Source organism: Pezoporus wallicus, unplaced genomic scaffold (genome assembly GCF_028554395.1).
Source record: "Pezoporus wallicus isolate ANWC-B61680 ecotype Strahan unplaced genomic scaffold, APGP_CSIRO_Pwel_v1 contig_11153, whole genome shotgun sequence".
Classification (NCBI taxonomy): domain Eukaryota; kingdom Metazoa; phylum Chordata; class Aves; order Psittaciformes; family Psittacidae; genus Pezoporus; species Pezoporus wallicus.
Window position 1 is genome coordinate 949220 of NW_026639099.1, and position 16453 is coordinate 965672.

The 16453-nt window shown below is 46.5% G+C and overlaps 1 protein-coding gene and 1 long non-coding RNA gene across 2 annotated transcripts in view; one reads left to right on the plus strand and one right to left on the minus strand.

The window, feature by feature from the left end:
• Nucleotides 1-1106, minus strand: part of LOC130601573 (uncharacterized) — a 33758-nt gene extending 32652 nt beyond the window's left edge. The window contains exon 1 of the long non-coding RNA XR_008972703.1: nucleotides 995-1106. This is a non-coding gene — a long non-coding RNA (uncharacterized LOC130601573). The remainder of the gene's footprint in view (nucleotides 1-994) is intronic.
• DELE1 (DAP3 binding cell death enhancer 1) overlaps nucleotides 1-16453 on the plus strand; it is a 20757-nt gene continuing 4304 nt past the window's right edge. The window contains exons 1-9 of the mRNA XM_057413732.1: nucleotides 1-211; nucleotides 371-482; nucleotides 660-780; nucleotides 1138-1281; nucleotides 8733-8788; nucleotides 10345-10438; nucleotides 11154-11296; nucleotides 12054-12212; nucleotides 13118-13210. Coding sequence (XP_057269715.1) covers nucleotides 105-211; nucleotides 371-482; nucleotides 660-780; nucleotides 1138-1281; nucleotides 8733-8788; nucleotides 10345-10438; nucleotides 11154-11296; nucleotides 12054-12212; nucleotides 13118-13210 — 1029 coding nt within the window. The 5' untranslated portion in view covers nucleotides 1-104. The remainder of the gene's footprint in view (nucleotides 212-370; nucleotides 483-659; nucleotides 781-1137; nucleotides 1282-8732; nucleotides 8789-10344; nucleotides 10439-11153; nucleotides 11297-12053; nucleotides 12213-13117; nucleotides 13211-16453) is intronic.

The window sequence follows — 16453 nt, forward strand, 5'->3', positions numbered from 1 at the left end:
GCTGCCCCGCCGGGACCGGCCGATACCCTCAGTAGCTCCGTCCTCTCTATGGCCCAAGCTGCTGTCGCTCCGCAACGCCCCCTCTCTATGGTCCGGCGGGCGGGATGTGGCGGCTGCTGCTGGGCCGCGGCCTGAGCCGCTGCTGGCCGCCCCCCGCCCGCCCTGCCTGCGCCGCGCCCCCGCCCGACGGCCCCGGGCCGGGCATCGAGCGGTGAGTGCGGCCGGGCCGGGCTGCGCACTGCCCGCGGTGCGGGCCTGCAGGGAGAGCGGGGTGACCCCAGCGCGCCGCGGGGGGGGGGGGGGGGGGGGGGGGGGGGGTGCCGAGGGCTGCCCACGGCCTTCACCGTGTTGTGTTCCCCGGTTGTTGTAGGGCGCCCGGCTGCGAGGATGGACGGCCCCGGGATGGCCGGGAGCGAGGAGGAAGGCGGCAGACCCTGCCCGGCCTGGTGCCCCGCTACTCCGTGCTGGAGGCAGTCACCTGGGTGAGGAGCGGCGGGCCCGGGCTGTGTTGGGAGTGCTGGCAGCACAGGAGCTTGTGCTGTGAGAGGGGTGGGAGCAGCGGGCACGCCGACACAGAGCTGTGGACAAGCTGCCCGTGGAAGCGGGACAGAGGGAGGGAGCGGGGATGTTGTCCTTGACTTGTGTCTGCTTTTCCTCAGGGGGCACTCGGTGCGCTGCTTCTGCAGCTGCTCAGGCAGATCGCCTGGCTGAGGTCCCTGCCGGACGCCAGGAGAGAGCACAGGGCTCTGCGGCTCTCCTCCCTGCCCTCGCAACAGACAGGTTCGCAGCGCTGGCGGGAGGGGGGGCTGTGGGAGGGCCCTGCTGCCGGTCAGGGTTCGTGCCTGGTGATACATTAACAGGCTGGAAGAGGGCTGCGGTGAGAAGCTGAGAACCAGCTTTCAAGCCCTCGGGGGAAGGAATGAGGGCTGGTGTCTGTCAGGGGAATCTCGCTGTTTCTTAACAATTTGATTCAGTCCCACTTTGCATCCGTTACCTTTATTTTCTTTTCTGAGTCTGCTTCGTGAAGTTCCCTCCTGCTTGGTTTTGTGGTCAGAGCAGAGAAGGATGCTAGGTAGATGATACATAGTGCAGTGTTGTCTGCTCAAACAGACATCGCTTTTGTGTTCTGTCTTACAGTGGTGACTGAAGCCTCAACCAGCTGTTCCACTGAGCAGCTGGGGTCCTGCTTCCTGCAGAAACCAAGTCCAGAGGTTATACCAGAGAATGAGTCCTCAGGCATCCCCTCAGGGCAAGGAGAGAGCCAGCCCTGGGCTGAAGTAGGTATGTGCAATGTGCTGCAGGGCAGGATACTTGTGGGGAAAGGACTTCTGAGTTTTGAGATTTCCCAAGGCAGAGCTAGGAGCCAAAAAGTGTAGAGCCATTTATTGACCCTTGAGGACATAGGTGAGAGTGGAAAGACAAAACTTCAGAGACATGAATCAGGAGTCCAGAGACAGGAGGAAAAATGTCTCCTGAAGGCAGGGAGGGATGTGCTGTAACTGCAGGTGACATCAGCCTTACCAGTACTGCTCTGCCTTAGTGACCTGATTACAACATCCAGCTGCTGTTCTCTTTTTGTGGACAGATGTTTGCAGCCACAAGGAGCAATCCCAGGCACAGCTACAGGTTGAGCAGAGAAGAGATTCAGAGCAGCCCTGTGGAGAAGGACTTGGGGGTGTTGGTTGATGAGAAAATGAACATGAGCCGGCTTCAGTGTGTGCTTGCAGCCCAGAAAGCCAACCGTATCCTGGGCTGCATCAAAAGGAGCGTGACCAGCAGGTTGAAGGAGGTGATCCTGCCCCTCTACTCTGCTCTTGTGAGACCTCACCTGGAGCATTGTGTGCAGTTCTGGTGTCCTCTACGTAAAAAGGACATGGAACTGTTGGAACAAGTCCAGAGGAGGCCATGAGGATGATCAGGGGACTGGAGCACCTCCTGTATGGAGACAGGCTGAGAAAGTTGGGGCTGTTCAGCCTGGAGAAGAGAAGGCTGTGTGGAGACCTCATGGCAGCCTTCCAGTATCTGAAGGGGGCCTATAGGGATGCTGGAGAGGGACTCTTCATTAGAGACTGTAGTGACAGGACAAGGGGTAACGGGTTAAAACTTAAACGGGGGAAGTTTAAGTTGGATCTAAGAAGGAAATTCTTTCCTGTTAGGGTGGTGAGGCACTGGAATAGGTTGCCCAGGCAGGTTGTGAATGCTCCATCCTTGGCAGTGCTCAAGACCAGGTTGGACAAGGCCTTGGGTGATTACGATTTAGCGTAAAGTGTCCCTGCCCACGGCAGGGGGGTTGGAACTGGATGATCTTAAGTCCTTTCCAACCCTAACGATTCTATGATTCTATGATTCAGGAGAATACGGCACCATTGATCTGGGAGACCTTGCACATGGTGTGAAACTAAGGGAATTATTCTCTTCCTGGAAGATGATGATGTATTTCTAAGCACTTATAGTGTAGATAACACAGTGGAAGGAGGTATCAAAGACATTCTTCTTAAAATGAGTTTTATAAAAATAGGGAGTCTCAACCTGGGAAAGCAAGTCCAACATATTAAATTTAAAGTCATATCAAGGAAAATCAGATGGGCTACTCACTAAGTGAAGAAACACTAATAATGGCTTCAGGAAGACTGTTAGAAGCTGGAGCCCGTAGAAAGGGGGACAACATATGATCGTGGTGTAAATGAGGCACGTAAAAGAGCCAGCCCACAGACGCTGGCTACATAATGTAAGATGCTGCAGAAAAGGTCAGAGGGGTTCCCCATTCTAGGCTTTCTTCCAGATGTTTGGCTTTCTTTTGTGGTGATTTAAGCTACTACCCACTACTGCTTATCAAACCCATCGCCTGCCAGAGGTTACCATTCCCATCAGTTGGCAAATGGAGCATTTTGTTTCCATGTTTCCTAATTAGCTCCAGGAAAACAGCCAGGTTAATTTACCTAAACTGCCAATTAGACTGTTTAACCCATCTGCTTTTGCCTGGAGCATATTAAGAAGCACTCAAACACACTGCCTCACTGGCAGATTACTGGACATGGACTCTGGGAGATGTGGTGGGAATAAGTGGAGACAGTGGTGCCTTCAGTTGGCACAGCTGAACGTTCAGGAGTGAACGTGTGTCTGTGTCTGACAAACAGTTTCCTACTGAGAGTCAATAGGAAGAGCTTTTAGGCAAACTGATAAATTGAACAGTGACAAGTCACTAAGGCCATGTGCTCTTTGTTAAGATGTTCTTCAGAAGCAATGAAATCATTGAGCCTCTAATGATGATATGTAATCCAGTGCTTAAATCTCTTGTACAGCCAGAAGAATGAACACTGACAAATTGGACACTGGCTTTTAAAAAGGGGGGTTGTTTGAGGCCCAGAACTGCAAAAAAGGTAATTCTAAGTTGATAGAAACTGTGTTGTAGAATAGAAATGTCAGATACCTGGATGAGCATGCTATATCAAAGAATCAAAGGTCTTGGAAGGATTTAGGAAGCCATTTCTGAGGCCATCTTGCTCCGTTGCAGAGACTTAAGAGAGCTGTAAATCGATTATGAGTTCTTTGGAGAAGTCAAGGGGAATGTGGAGCAAGATTATCCAGCTTTTAGCTTTCTGAAGATCTTTCAGCCAGGAGCTAAAATCAAGCTACCTGGAGAAATAAAGCTGATGAGAGGGAAGACAGGGGGGCTACTCTTGGGCTAGTAAGTACAAGAAATAGTGATCACAATGGAGAACCATAACTGGAACAGAACTGGTTAAACCTGTTCAGCAGTCAGCAGTGATTTGGAAAAAAAGAGGTGATGAGTGAGGAGACAGAAGGAGCAAATGGTACAAAATTATTCAGGACAGTCAAATCTGAAAGGCAGAGCAAAAAACTGCACGAGAACTAAACCCAGGCTAATCCCAAGGTAGGTTAAATTAGGATACGCAGGGGAGTGTAGCTCTAAATACACATACAGAATGAGGAGTGTCAAGTGAATAATTATATTGCAGAGGGAACATTTAAAGACACCATGGATACGTTTTTGATAAGGTTAAGTCAATGCTCAGCAGCAGTGAGGCCAATTAAATGTTAATTATTGTAAAGGAAGGAACTGAGGAAAGACAGTATTGTAGGTTTGAGTGAGTCTGTGATGCAGCCACATCTTGAATGCTTAAGGAAAAGACAGTGTCTTAAAAACAGTAGCAACAATGGCATAGAAAATGATGACAAGGAGACAATGACATACAAATAGAGTCAGACTCTTCTTAAGAAAGAAGTGGCAGAGGGTGTGCTAGTGCTCTGTGAAACTAAAAGTGTTGTGGGAAGGTGAAATGGGGCAATATTTTTCATATTACACATACTAATAGGTAGCACAGAAAGAGTCAGGTAGCAAGTCTGAAAAGAGGCAAAAGATGGCACATATTTGGTCAGTACACAGGTAAATTGTGGAACTCATTGTTTCAGGCCAGAAGTATAAATAGGTTCCTAGAAATGATTAGGTAAAATTACAGATTCCAATTTGATTTAATTGGTCCAGCCAAAACCTCCTGCTCAGAAGACTGCAGAACAGCTGATTGCTGGAAAGTTCTGCCAGGAAGAGCGTGACTTTATAATCCCTGTTCCTTACCCTTTCCGCCCAAGCATCTACAGCTGTCAGTTGTCAGAGATAATATATGTCAGAAATAATTTGATTTTGCTCAATACATAAGTCCTCAGGTTACATTCTCACATTATTCTGTGCATCCATTTGGTGGCAATTTATTGAGGAAAGTCAGGGTGAAAAGATTCAGTAATGGTCACTGAAGAGCCTCAAAAAACCCATGGTTGTGTAATGTGGGAAGTGCTGGGAATCTTCCCATGGAAAGTTTTAAAGGGAAGCTTTAAAGTGAAGTCCTTTCTCTCACAGTGTGTTTTGCTTTCTACAGAAAAAGCTGCCTAAGGTTTAGGATTTCTTTTTGCTGGTGTTTAGCAACCAAAAGAGAATAAGGCTGGCTAAATCAGAATGCAGCAAGAAGCTGGGGTGAGCAGAAGGAAGGGAAGGACAGACACCTGGCAGATGATGCAGAGGAATCTGATAGCAAAGTCTTGCCATTAAAGAACAGACCTCCAGAACTGGGAATGGAGCAGAATGTACCTTCACTTCTCCAGTTTGCTGTTGCCAGCAATAGCAAAAGAACCTTCTGGAAAGAATTCCATGTCCTCACCCTTTCTTTCAGTGTTTCAGTTAATTTCCAGGCTTGCTTGTGCTGGTCTACATATACAGTGACAATCTGCAGTTGCTGTCAGCTACTTCATTACCTCAAGTGGCAAAGATCTTTGTGATGGATCCAAACATCCCAGCATTGCAGATGAGCTGTTCCAATTTTAACATAACACAATATGATAGAATCTATTACTTTTAGTGTGAAAAAAAGAGCAAACTTTGGGAAATTCATTTAAAACTTGCTTTAAATAGCATCCTGGATATGACTATCAGCAAGTCCTTGTCTGCATGAGCATATCCTGTTTTTTCATGCAATTCCTGCCTCTCTCAAAGATTTTTTGCCAGAAGTTAAAGGCACGTAGTGAGCAAACAGGTGATTACAGCCAGTCTCCGTGTTACAGCAGCTGAATGCTGCCCTGGGGAGTTGTATTTTACCCCTGGCAGAACTGTAAAATTCATTATTTCAATTCTGAGATTACAGACATTGCAGAAGTGTGTTTTCATTTCAAAGCACAATGAAAACCAATTGGAAGCACTAAAATTTTCTGTGAGGCAGAAATCCTGGATTTGGTCCAGCTCTTGTTGCGAATTCCTTCTTGTGAAGTGTTCGGATGTTTTGGGATGAGCAATCTAGACTGGCTATGAGAAGATTATTAATTCCTCATTTGGAGCTAGCTTTGAGCAACATTTGATTAGTCCAGGATGAACAGTGGGGAAATACAAAATATTTGTTAGCTGCTGAATATGTGCACATTGGGCATCCGGTACACTGAAAGCTGTAAGATTGCATGGAAAAAAGGATGTGTAGTCATGTGAGATCCTAGCGTGTGTTTGAAGAAGTAGAAATAAAGTTGCACTGAAAATTCCAGCTGTGGTATTCCCAGCTTTTGTGTGCTTTGAACATATAGTATTAAGGATGACTGAACGTGGTTCTGTGGGTGCAGTATAGCAATGAATTTGTTCAAGGACTGGTTCCTATGAAGTGGTGTTGAAGCTTGAGCATTCTTAGAGAAATAAGAAATAAACAGTTGGGTGAACTGGTACTAACTAACATCAGGTTGAAGATTAATTTTCACCACTACGAGGGTGCTGAGGTGCTGGCACAGGGTGCCCAGAGAAGCTGTGGCTGCCCCATCCCTGGCAGTGTTCAAGGCCAGGTTGGACACAGGGGCTTGGAGCAAGCTGCTCTGGTGGAAGGTGTCCCTGCCCGTGGCAGGGGTTGGAGCTGGATGAGCTTTAAGGTCCCTTCCAGCCCAAACTAGCCTGGGATTCTGTGATTCTCTAGTCTAAGCTAGTTGTCGCGCTCTGCTGAAGTGCGATGAGATTCTTTGCTGTTGAGGGGGTGCTTTTATTTTCCTTTTCTACTGAAGGAACCTAAGCGTTGTGTTTACATTGTGTCTGGTATTGAGGCAGCTGCTCTGAAACAAGCAAGTGTTACACGTCACAATATCCATGAAGAGGTTTGATTCGTGGCTTGCTCAGCCTCAAAGGTGAATTCTGAGAGAATTCACTAATCTACTCCTTCGGGAGATGGAACTGGGTGCCAGGATCAGTTGGTCCCTGTGTTTTCTTTTAGATGACTTTATGCTCTTTGGGATTGGTAACTCATAATGTGGGGAGATTACTGGGATTAGGGTTAGGAGAAGGTTCCACTGGTAGAGGGAGATGAGACAGTTCCACAGGCTGATGGAATTTAGAATGAGCTTCTGTTTATTGTTCATGGGGTTTGTCCAAATTACACCATGTTTTCTCAGTAACTGAGGAGTCTCTGATTTAGAAGGAGGTGTCTGTGCCAAAAGTAAAGTTTCTTGAAAGCATGAATGTACTAATGTTGAAACAAATTCGTGGAATTTGCTGTTGTACCTATAGCAAAAGAACACAAATTACATCATGAGGGAGATAACTGAGCAAGAGACAGTGTTCAGTGAGAAAGAGCAGACAATTGTATGCCTGGTCTCAAAATAAATGTAAAGCCTAACTAATAAATTCACAGATTACATTACTTTTGGTGGAATTATGACTAGAAATCATGCTTGCCAGAGCGACCTTGCTTGTTGGGTGAGTGGGGCTTGTTCAGATAACATACATTTTAATACAGCCAAAGGGGAATTGTTTATCTGGGAATAATGAAACTGCAGCTGGAACACAGGCCACAGCTTCATGTGCATTGTAAGAAGCTGCAGGCACTGCAAGAAGCAACCCTGCCTGTTGCACATTTGTTTCTGCCAGCACAAGTGCTTGTGTAGCCATGTAGTGCAAGGAATCAAGGGATCAGGCCCCTGGAAGGACTGATAATGGTTGTTTATTCATATTAGCTCCCTGCTCTACAGCCACACAGCTTGAGAGGGAAACATGGGGAGAGCATAGCTACTTCTTGTGTTAGCAGCACTGGCTTGAAGTGATCCAGGCTTCAGCACCTGGTGTTAGGTGCCTGGTGGGATCCAGCTCCTTATGGTGATTCAGGTTAAAAATAATTGGCCTCAGTCAGCCCTCGCCTGTTCGTCCTCCTTGCTGGAGGTCACCATCCTCTTAGAGTAGCTGGTGTAAATGCCTGTGTAATCACTTCCAGCCCAATTCTGTTAAGAGCAAGGTGGCTTAGCTCTTGCTGGAGATGTTTTCATTAGATAATTCTGTTTGAAACTGGTGAGATAGTGACTGAACACATGGTTGTGCTACCTTATCTGAGAGGGCAGCAATGAGCAAGTGGGGAACATTGGGGTGATAACCCAAGCCTGCATCCGGTGCAGCCAGAATCATTATCTCCTTGCACAAGCAGAACTGTACCTGGAAAGAAATTACCTGGAAGAGGAGCTAGGGAGGCAAAGCACCTGCGGGTACAATGCCCTGAGCAATGGGAATTGGAGCACAGCTCTGAGAGATGCAAACTAGGCAGGTATGAACGTGAATAAGGAGGCAATTCTACCCTTCCTGGGGAGAGGGTTCACACTTCAATAACAATGTCAAAAATTCCAGGAACAGTGGCAGAAAGTCATAAAATTCATCAACTTGGGCAGAAAGGTACTTCAGTTGAAAGACATGGACAGGGCAGGGTCTGTTTAGAATCCCAGAAAGAATCAAGAGGGATTGATTAGTCATATCAGGGCTTTCGAAAGGAGGATGGTCTTTTTAGTAGAGGCAAAAAAAGCTTAGAAAAGCCAGTGCCTGGTAGCAGAAACCAGTTGTATTTTAATTTGAAATGAAGCACAGAGCTTTAAGCAGCAATTGCAAGTTCCTGGAATAATCTTTGAGGGGAAGCAGGAGATTTTCTACCTTTTGGTGGCTTCATATCAAGAATGGGGCCTTTCTGGAGGAGGTGTATTATTGCTGCAGGCTATAGGACTGTAATCGTGTAGCACTTGGTTGCTTTGGTACAAAGGTCGAATTCGTTGGTGTTCCTTCTGTTCTTAGTGCCCCTGACTGAGTGGGCGATCAGTCCTCTAGGAAAGAGCTATGGAATAGAGGGGATGGGAAGAGGAGGAAGAGGCAAAGGTACAGCATTGCTTAACCCTGCTTTTTTTTTTTTGCTTGTTCTTTTTGTTGTTTTTTTTTTTTAATGCAGGAGAGTTCCACATCCCTGAGAGCTCCAGTCTGGGGCCAGTTCTCCACCATGCAAAGGTATACTTTGATTTTTCACACCCTCTGTCTATACCTGAGACCCCTTCCCTACAGGAAGCCATCTCATTGTGACCCCCAGCACAGCCTGAGCAATCCACTCACTGTTTCCTGCCCTGTGCAGCTGGAGGACAGGAGAAAGGGGGATGTGATGTGCTGCCCTCTGCTTTAGCCAGAGCAAAGTTCCAGGAGCTACAAACTGGCATCCCCATCCTTTTAAGATGTCTGTGTAACAGGGCTGCTAGTAGAGAAGAGCTGAAACAAAATGGAAAACCCCTTTCCAACAGCACCAGTCTGTTCCTGTGTATTTGCATTTTGATGCAGTCTTTCAGTAGGTGATTACATGTGGTTGCTATTTTGGTTTTTACCAGACAACCCATGACTGGAGAAGGTAATGTCACTCTGCCTAAAGCTGCAAATCAGGACTGGCTGTTGGCTGTTATAGAGAGGAAAACACTTTGGGTTTGAAGAGGGTGCATCAGCTTGAGAGTCACAAGGCCATAAATTATGTTATTGTTCCTGCTGTGATTAAACCTGCTAATTCCTTGCAATTTACAGTCTTGGGTACAGACAATCCTTATTTTACAAATCAGTCAGCTGAGCTATTGCTCAAGGACACAATGAACAGAGCAGGGAGCAAATTGGGTGTTTAACGGAGTAGATTCCTCACTTAGATGTGCAATGACTCTGCTCCCACCCCAGAAAGGCATTTGCTTGCTCTGCTGAGGGGGTGACCATCAAGCTGCCCATCCTGGGAGGTGCCACTTCTTGGGGGGGCTTAGGAAGAGTCTGTAGCTCATTCGTAGGTCGTGGGGCAGGTCTTGAGAGAGGAGGGGAGTCGGTCCATGTCTTGTCCTCTTGTGAGCAACTCTGAGTGCTGGGTGAGGAGTAAAGCTGTTGGGTGACAAGGGGCATTTTTGCTGCATGACTTCCCGAGCGTGGAGGCACCTCAGCTCGTGTGCAGTGTGCGCTGCTGCCGCTCGATGGCACTACCTTTGTACGCAAGCTGGGAAGCTACAGCCAGGCTTATCCTCCTCCGACCTCCCAGAGCTGTGCTGAGGTAGAAGATACTGTTCGTTACTGAGAAAGAAAAGACATTGTCTCTGCTGTGCAGGGTTTCATTAGGCATGTGCAGTGGTTGGTAAGTTGACAGTGTGGGCTCAGCTTGAATTGTTTAAAGCATATACAGATACATCAGTGCCTGTTTGTGCTGTTGACGTGATGTGGGAGAACGAACAAGGGTTAGCGTTACTTTTGAAGGGGGGAGTTAGGAGTGATATCAGGTATTTGCTGAATTCTGACAGGTCTGATGATGTTCTCTGAGAGGCTAAGGCAAGCTCCCTGGCCTGAGGGGAGGTAAGCAGTGTCCGTACAGCTTCCCTAACTAGATGGCTGTGTAGGACACGGAGGGGTTTTTTATGGACACATGACAGCAGATTACATCACCCTCTTGATAACTATAGTACAGTACCAGTGTGTCTGACTGCTTGTTTCTAAGAATCTCCTACAGGATTTGTATGGTTTTGCTGTCTTAACAGCTTGCTGCTTTAACTCCTCAGGGTGACCCAGCCCAGCGAGGGCATTTGGAGGAAGCTGCTTTCCAGTTGCAGCAGATTTTCCGGATTGATATTTCCATTGCATTGAATATCCTCGGTAATGTGGACTTGGATTTGTTGTGTCCTTAAACCACACATTTCTCTTTTTGGAGGACCTCCAGATCGTTGCAGGTCTTCTGTGAAAGCAGAGATGGCTTATACCCAAGCTGAAGCCTCCTTTCAGCACTCAACTGTGCTTTGAAAGATTTATTGCCCTTTGTCCCATCCTGCCACCTGATTTATGTCAGCATATTTAAATGCAGGCTTGGTTGAAGCCTGCACTGTTGTTCTGACATCTGTAGTTGGAAATTAAGCCATCTCTGTCTTTTTTGCATGAGATGTCATCTCCTTTTATCCTTTTTTATTGTTTGGGATCTCAGGCTTCCTGGCAAGCTGAAAAAGCAGTTGCAGAATTGCAACTCTTAAGAAGAGACGAAGGAAGATGCAGTGACCTAAGAAAAAAGGCTCTGCCCTATATACACACCACTAGCAGCAGCAGTGAAAAGTGAGCTGCTTCTGTGCAAACTATACATTGTGTTAGCCCATTATCCTCGGTTGCAGTGAGCCTAGAAAAATTCCTGAAAGGCAATGCTGCCATTTTTCGTATGGAAACTTTGGTTCTGTGGCAGGAGGGTGGCTGAGCCAGCTGGACATGGCAAGGAGCACTTGGCATGGGCAAAGGAAGACCAAGTAGCTGTGGGGAATGTTGCTGCATGTGAGGCTTCATTCTGTCCATGCTCTTTTCCCCTCTTTTCACATGGTGCTCTTCTCAGGGATTGAAAGCATGAGAGCTGGCCATTCCAGGATAGCCTATACCTGCTTCAAACTGGCAGCAGATCGAGGGTACAGCAAAGCCCAGTTCAATGTGGGTCTGTGTTACGAGCATGGCAGAGGCACGGAAAAGGACTTGGAAAAGGTATCCACTGCTTGTAGGGTTGTGTATGTGCGGCACAGAGCAGGAGAGTGGTCTCTGTTGGGTACACAGGCACTTTTCTCCTTTTGCATGGGTTTGACAGCCTCTGAAGTCCATTAGAAAATGCTGGAAATAATAGAGAGTGCTGGTTTACAGTGCTGGCTTCAGCATCACAGATCCCCTCAGAGATGTGCTCCTGAAATCTCTTTTCTGATAGCTGCTGAGGTCTTCTCATAGGTACTCAGCCTATGCCACTAACACCCAGAAGAGTACCAAGGAGAAACCTGTCATGTTGCTGTATTTAAAACACCACTCCACATCTGAGGGATTTGTACATCTTGAGCCTTCGTGTTTGGGTACCTTAACTACAGCCTGCCACCTAGTGCATGCTGGTTGTACTCAGCATCTTTTGTGGCTGGAAAGAGGCAAAAGAGGCTTGTTTCGAGTGATTGTGTAGATCCCCCTTAGCACACAGTAAGCTTGAGTATTGTTGACCCAGTGCCAGCCTCTTCAACACAGGGAGTTTTGACTAGAGAAGGCAGTGTGGTTAGAGGGCTCTCAGATAGTTGCAGTTCACTGTCTCACTTGAACAATCTTATGCTCTTCAGCAGGAAAGTGTGGGAGAGCTGCTGGGGTAAGTGTCCAGCTGGTGATAGATCTAGACAGAGAGGTTACGCTTATCCTGGCCAGAGGGGAGTCATGTCATGTTTGAGGGCATAGATTACCTGATAAACACACAAGTGTGTTTATCTTTTTCCAGGCAGCTTTATATTACTACCACGCAGCCAGCAGCCGTCACCCCATGGCACAGTACCGCTACGCAAGATACCTCTTATGCCACAGACCTGAAAATGAGTGGGACAGGCATCAGAAGGCAGTGACTTTCCTGGAGCAAGCAGCAATGGCTGGCATTACAGAGGTTAGTGTCTACAGTATGGGAGTTCATAGGAGAGAGCCAGCAGAGATCCCTGTTTAAAGGATTTAAACCTAGACATCCTAGAAAGCAGCATCTGTGGGAGTGGAAGCAAAATCCTTCCAATATATTTACACTTATAATAGAGTATGGAAGACAGCCCTGCCTACACATGGGGGGCAGCTAGGTACCCACTGTGTCAGCTGTGTTGGTTGTCTGTTCTGCTGTTGAGCTTTTTAATGGGGCTCTTAGATCAGACACCTAGATCATACCACTGCCTTAGGAAGACTGACCTACAGTTGCAAATGTAGCTCTGTGTTTCACCTCCTCTCAATTCCGAGAATACAGGTTGCTTGGGTGGAGGAACTTCCATGAGATGCTTTAAATAAGAACAGATCCTCATTTTGTATCTGTGACTTGTCAAGATGATTCATCTGCATGGATATGCCTGCCCTCCTTTCCCACTCTTCAGGAGATGCATTTAGGCATGTGCCATCTTGTGTGCCGAACGCCAGTCGTTCTGGCAGTGACTGTACCTCATGTAGCACACTGTTCCAGGAAGTGCATCTGCTGTCTCTTACGGACAGCTCACGAGTAGGAGCTGTTCTCTGGCTCTGACTTCCACAGTACAGTTTGAAATTAGGTTCTGGGTTGTAAGGTGTTACTGTGGTGATGTTAACTGCACCTATAGTGCAGTTCTGTAGATCCAATGTGATTTTTGTGTGTTGACCATGTCAGACTGATTCTTTCTAGGACAGTCCCCTTTTCTCTCCCCAGGCTCTGCAGCAAGCAGGGTACTTGGCACCCTCATCTTGCCACAGTAACCCACCATTTGAGCAACTTGCAAAATCAGTAAAAGAAAATGAAGGGGGGAAATCCTGGCTGATTTCTACCATGTGGCTTTGTTGCAGGCACAGGCGTATCTTGGAGTATTCTACATGAGGGGGCTGCAACCTAAGGAAAAGAGAGGTCTAAAGTACCTGCTGCTGGCAGCGAAGAACGGTGTAAGTAATCCCTCTACAAGCTATGATTGTTCTCAGTTCAGGATCACTGCAGGTTACAGATGGCAGATTTCAGGGCTTCTTGGAAATGGGAGCAGGTGTCAAGATCTTACTACAAAGTCTGAAAAGACAGTGTGGAGCCTTGGTGCATCTTGGAGAGGAAGGAGGCCCTGGGGCACAGACCCTACAAAACATGAATATAGGAACAGTCTTAGTGGGTTGGAGTAGTTCTTACAGCACCAGTGCTTGTATTCATCCAGCGTAATTTTACAGGATTCCTGTTAATGGAGCATCTACACCCTCTTCAGTCAAATTCTTGCACTACTGTATCATTTTGAGAACTTTGCTGTGTCTATCTCAAATCTGTTCTTCAAAATTGGCCTGTTATTTCTTGCCTTCTGCAGAGAGGATGAAAAGACTATTGCTGTTTCTTTGCAGGAACCTTTAACATACTCGAGTCTCCATTCAGCCTTCCCTCATTGCTGCAGTTTCTCTTCACGCCTCGTGTTGTCAAGATCCCAGATCATTTTCTTGCTTGCACTTTCCCCTGGTAGCATATTTTTTTGATGGGCAGTGGCACAGTCTTGGCATAATCCTGCTCCTGAACCCGCAGCAGCACTTAGGGGAGCAGCAGAATGATATCCCACGTCTTGCAGCCAGGTTTCTGTTTCTTTACAGCACTGCAACATTGTTCACTCGTTTTCAGCTTGCACTGCATTGTAATAGCTAGGTTTTTCTGAAGAATTGGTCATTTTAACTTCAGTTCCCACAGCTTTTGTGCAATGGAAAATAATGAATAGCTATTCTTTCTTCTGGCTAATACTTGTGGTTCTGTCCCCCTTTAGTATGTTTTCTCCAGGTCATTTCTTTCGCAGGCTGCAGAGTGCTAGTTCAGTTTGTCTCTCCGTGTAGTTAAGCTGTTTCATTGTGCTTGTCAGTCTTTCTATTTTTTCTTTGGTCTTCTTTGACCATTTTAAGATGCTTGGACTAAAGCTGGGCTCAGAATGGAGGTATGCCAGGGATCTGACATAATGAGATCCTCTGCTTTGTTCTGCATAGCCTTCTGATGATTCCTAATATTATTGGCCCTTTTGCTTGCCACTGAGCAGTGATTTGGTGGTTTCAGGGAACTGTCACAGTGACTCACAAATTTCTTTCAATAAGCACTACTTGGCATTTGTCAACAGTAAGTTTTCCTCTGCGATTGTGTTGTCCACTCTCAAGTCTTGTGAGATCTTCTCTGATTAATTCTTGACAGTAAGTTTGAGCACTCTGAGTGACATTACATCACTTGCAAACTTTGCCACCTCGGTTTTCACCCACTTCTCAGAATGCACTTGGCCACAGCAGCTCAGATACCATGATAACAAGATTTAATTCCAAATCTGCTAAAGATCTCTCGTAATCTGCATCATCGACTCCTTTTTCCAGCCTGACCTCAGATGTGGATGCTGCTCAGTATAACAGTAAGTGTCATTTACTGAAGGCCTTGTAAGAAAACAGAAATCTAGCAGGTAATTGCAGGTCCCGGGGGTGCCCCTCAGTAGGTCAGTGTTTTGGTCACAGCCATGATGGTTCTCAGAACCCAGTCGTCTTTCCCTGTCTCTGCTTCCCAATGAATGCTGGCTGTGGATGTACCACAGCCTCATCTTTGGTGACAGGCTTGTGCATCAGCCCCCCCCACACGTTCTTCTGGGAGCATAGACCATGTGTACGTTCTTTTCCCAATACCCTGGAGTAGGAGTTTATGTTTAGTTGGGTAAAAGAACACTGGATATGGGTGAAGCAAGGACAGCGCCATTCAGCTACAACTCCAGAAAGGGAAAACAAGCACAAGAAGTCGTGGGTTCAGTGTTTCTCTTTCAGGTTGTTGTTCTCAGAGCTGAGAGCTCTGACAAGTGTTCTTCCAAATACAACAGCGCTTCAGAGAGCTGCGTTCTACTTTGCTTACCACTTTTTATCCTCCCTTATTCTGTGTGTGCAACCATAGAATATAGAAAAACATATTGAAAAGGGTTATAGAACTGAGTCTGACCTTCAGATGTCAAAGGATATCACAGTCACTTATGCCATGCTAATCTGGGGATCGCTTCTCCTTGTGGTCTCTTCTTAGAGATGTTCGTCATCTGAGAGACGGCTACTGGAATGCTTCTTATTTCACCCTGTCTCTTGTCACATCTGAAGTGCCAATCCTTCAACGTGTTTATCTCATCTCTGGAGAAGTTTATGGCTGTCATAAGCTGAGACTTGCAACATTTTACAAAGCACCCACTCACTGAGTTCTCTACTTGCCTCTACGAGCTCCATCTCAGACAGCAACACTTGCAATATGTTCATTTCTCATGGCTTTATTAAAACTTGTTACTTGCTTTTTTTCCTTCTTTATTTGCAAAGCCCTGCTTAGATCATGTTTCTGACAGTCACACACTTCAAGTTCTGTTGCTGGCTTTTTGCTGGAAAAGGTCTGTGTGACCACTAGCCCATGCTGCCTTTTCAGTGTCTTCAGGACCATCATCTTGCTTTCATGCTATGTGAGATCCTTTTTCTCCCACTGGGTCTCAAAGATAAAGTGCACAGCCAACATGTAAACATATCACAGGTTTGGGTTTGGCTTCACTGACACACTTACAGTGACATCCTCTGCTTTCTAGTTCCTTCTCAGCAGTTACCTGTCTTTAGTAGTTTTAGGTGCTTTTTCTCTAGCTCTTATTTACTTGACTTCATTTCTGCTGCTTGAGATTTCTTCTGGAATATAATCAAGTGGGGCTGAGCAAGACAGTAATGCACTGTTGTGCACTGCTGACCTGTTGCTACCAAGGGGAATCTTTCAACCCTTGGCAGCAAGTACCTCTGTGGCATTTGTTATGTTTGTACAAGACTTCAGTGTGAACTGTAGTTGGGCAGTCCACAGGGCGTGCTCAGAGTTTGGGTGTGATCAGGATGTGGGTGCAGTCAAGGCTGCCCATATCCCCTTAGCTCTGACCCCTGAGACAATCGGGATGCTCTGCAGAGGCAGCTGTTCCTTTGTTCCTGTGACACAGACCTGGATGTGGAAGGGAAATCAGTGACTCCTATTGGAAAAGGATAGGAAGGAGTGGAGTCAGAGGGAGCTGGTAAGAAATTCTGCTTCACTGTGTGCTCTGAGAAGGGACTAAATTACTGAAGATATGGTCTGAGGGATAAAGGAGTAAACTTTAAAGTAGGTGTTAAAGACTCTCTGTTCTCTTTTCATGTGCTGTCATCACT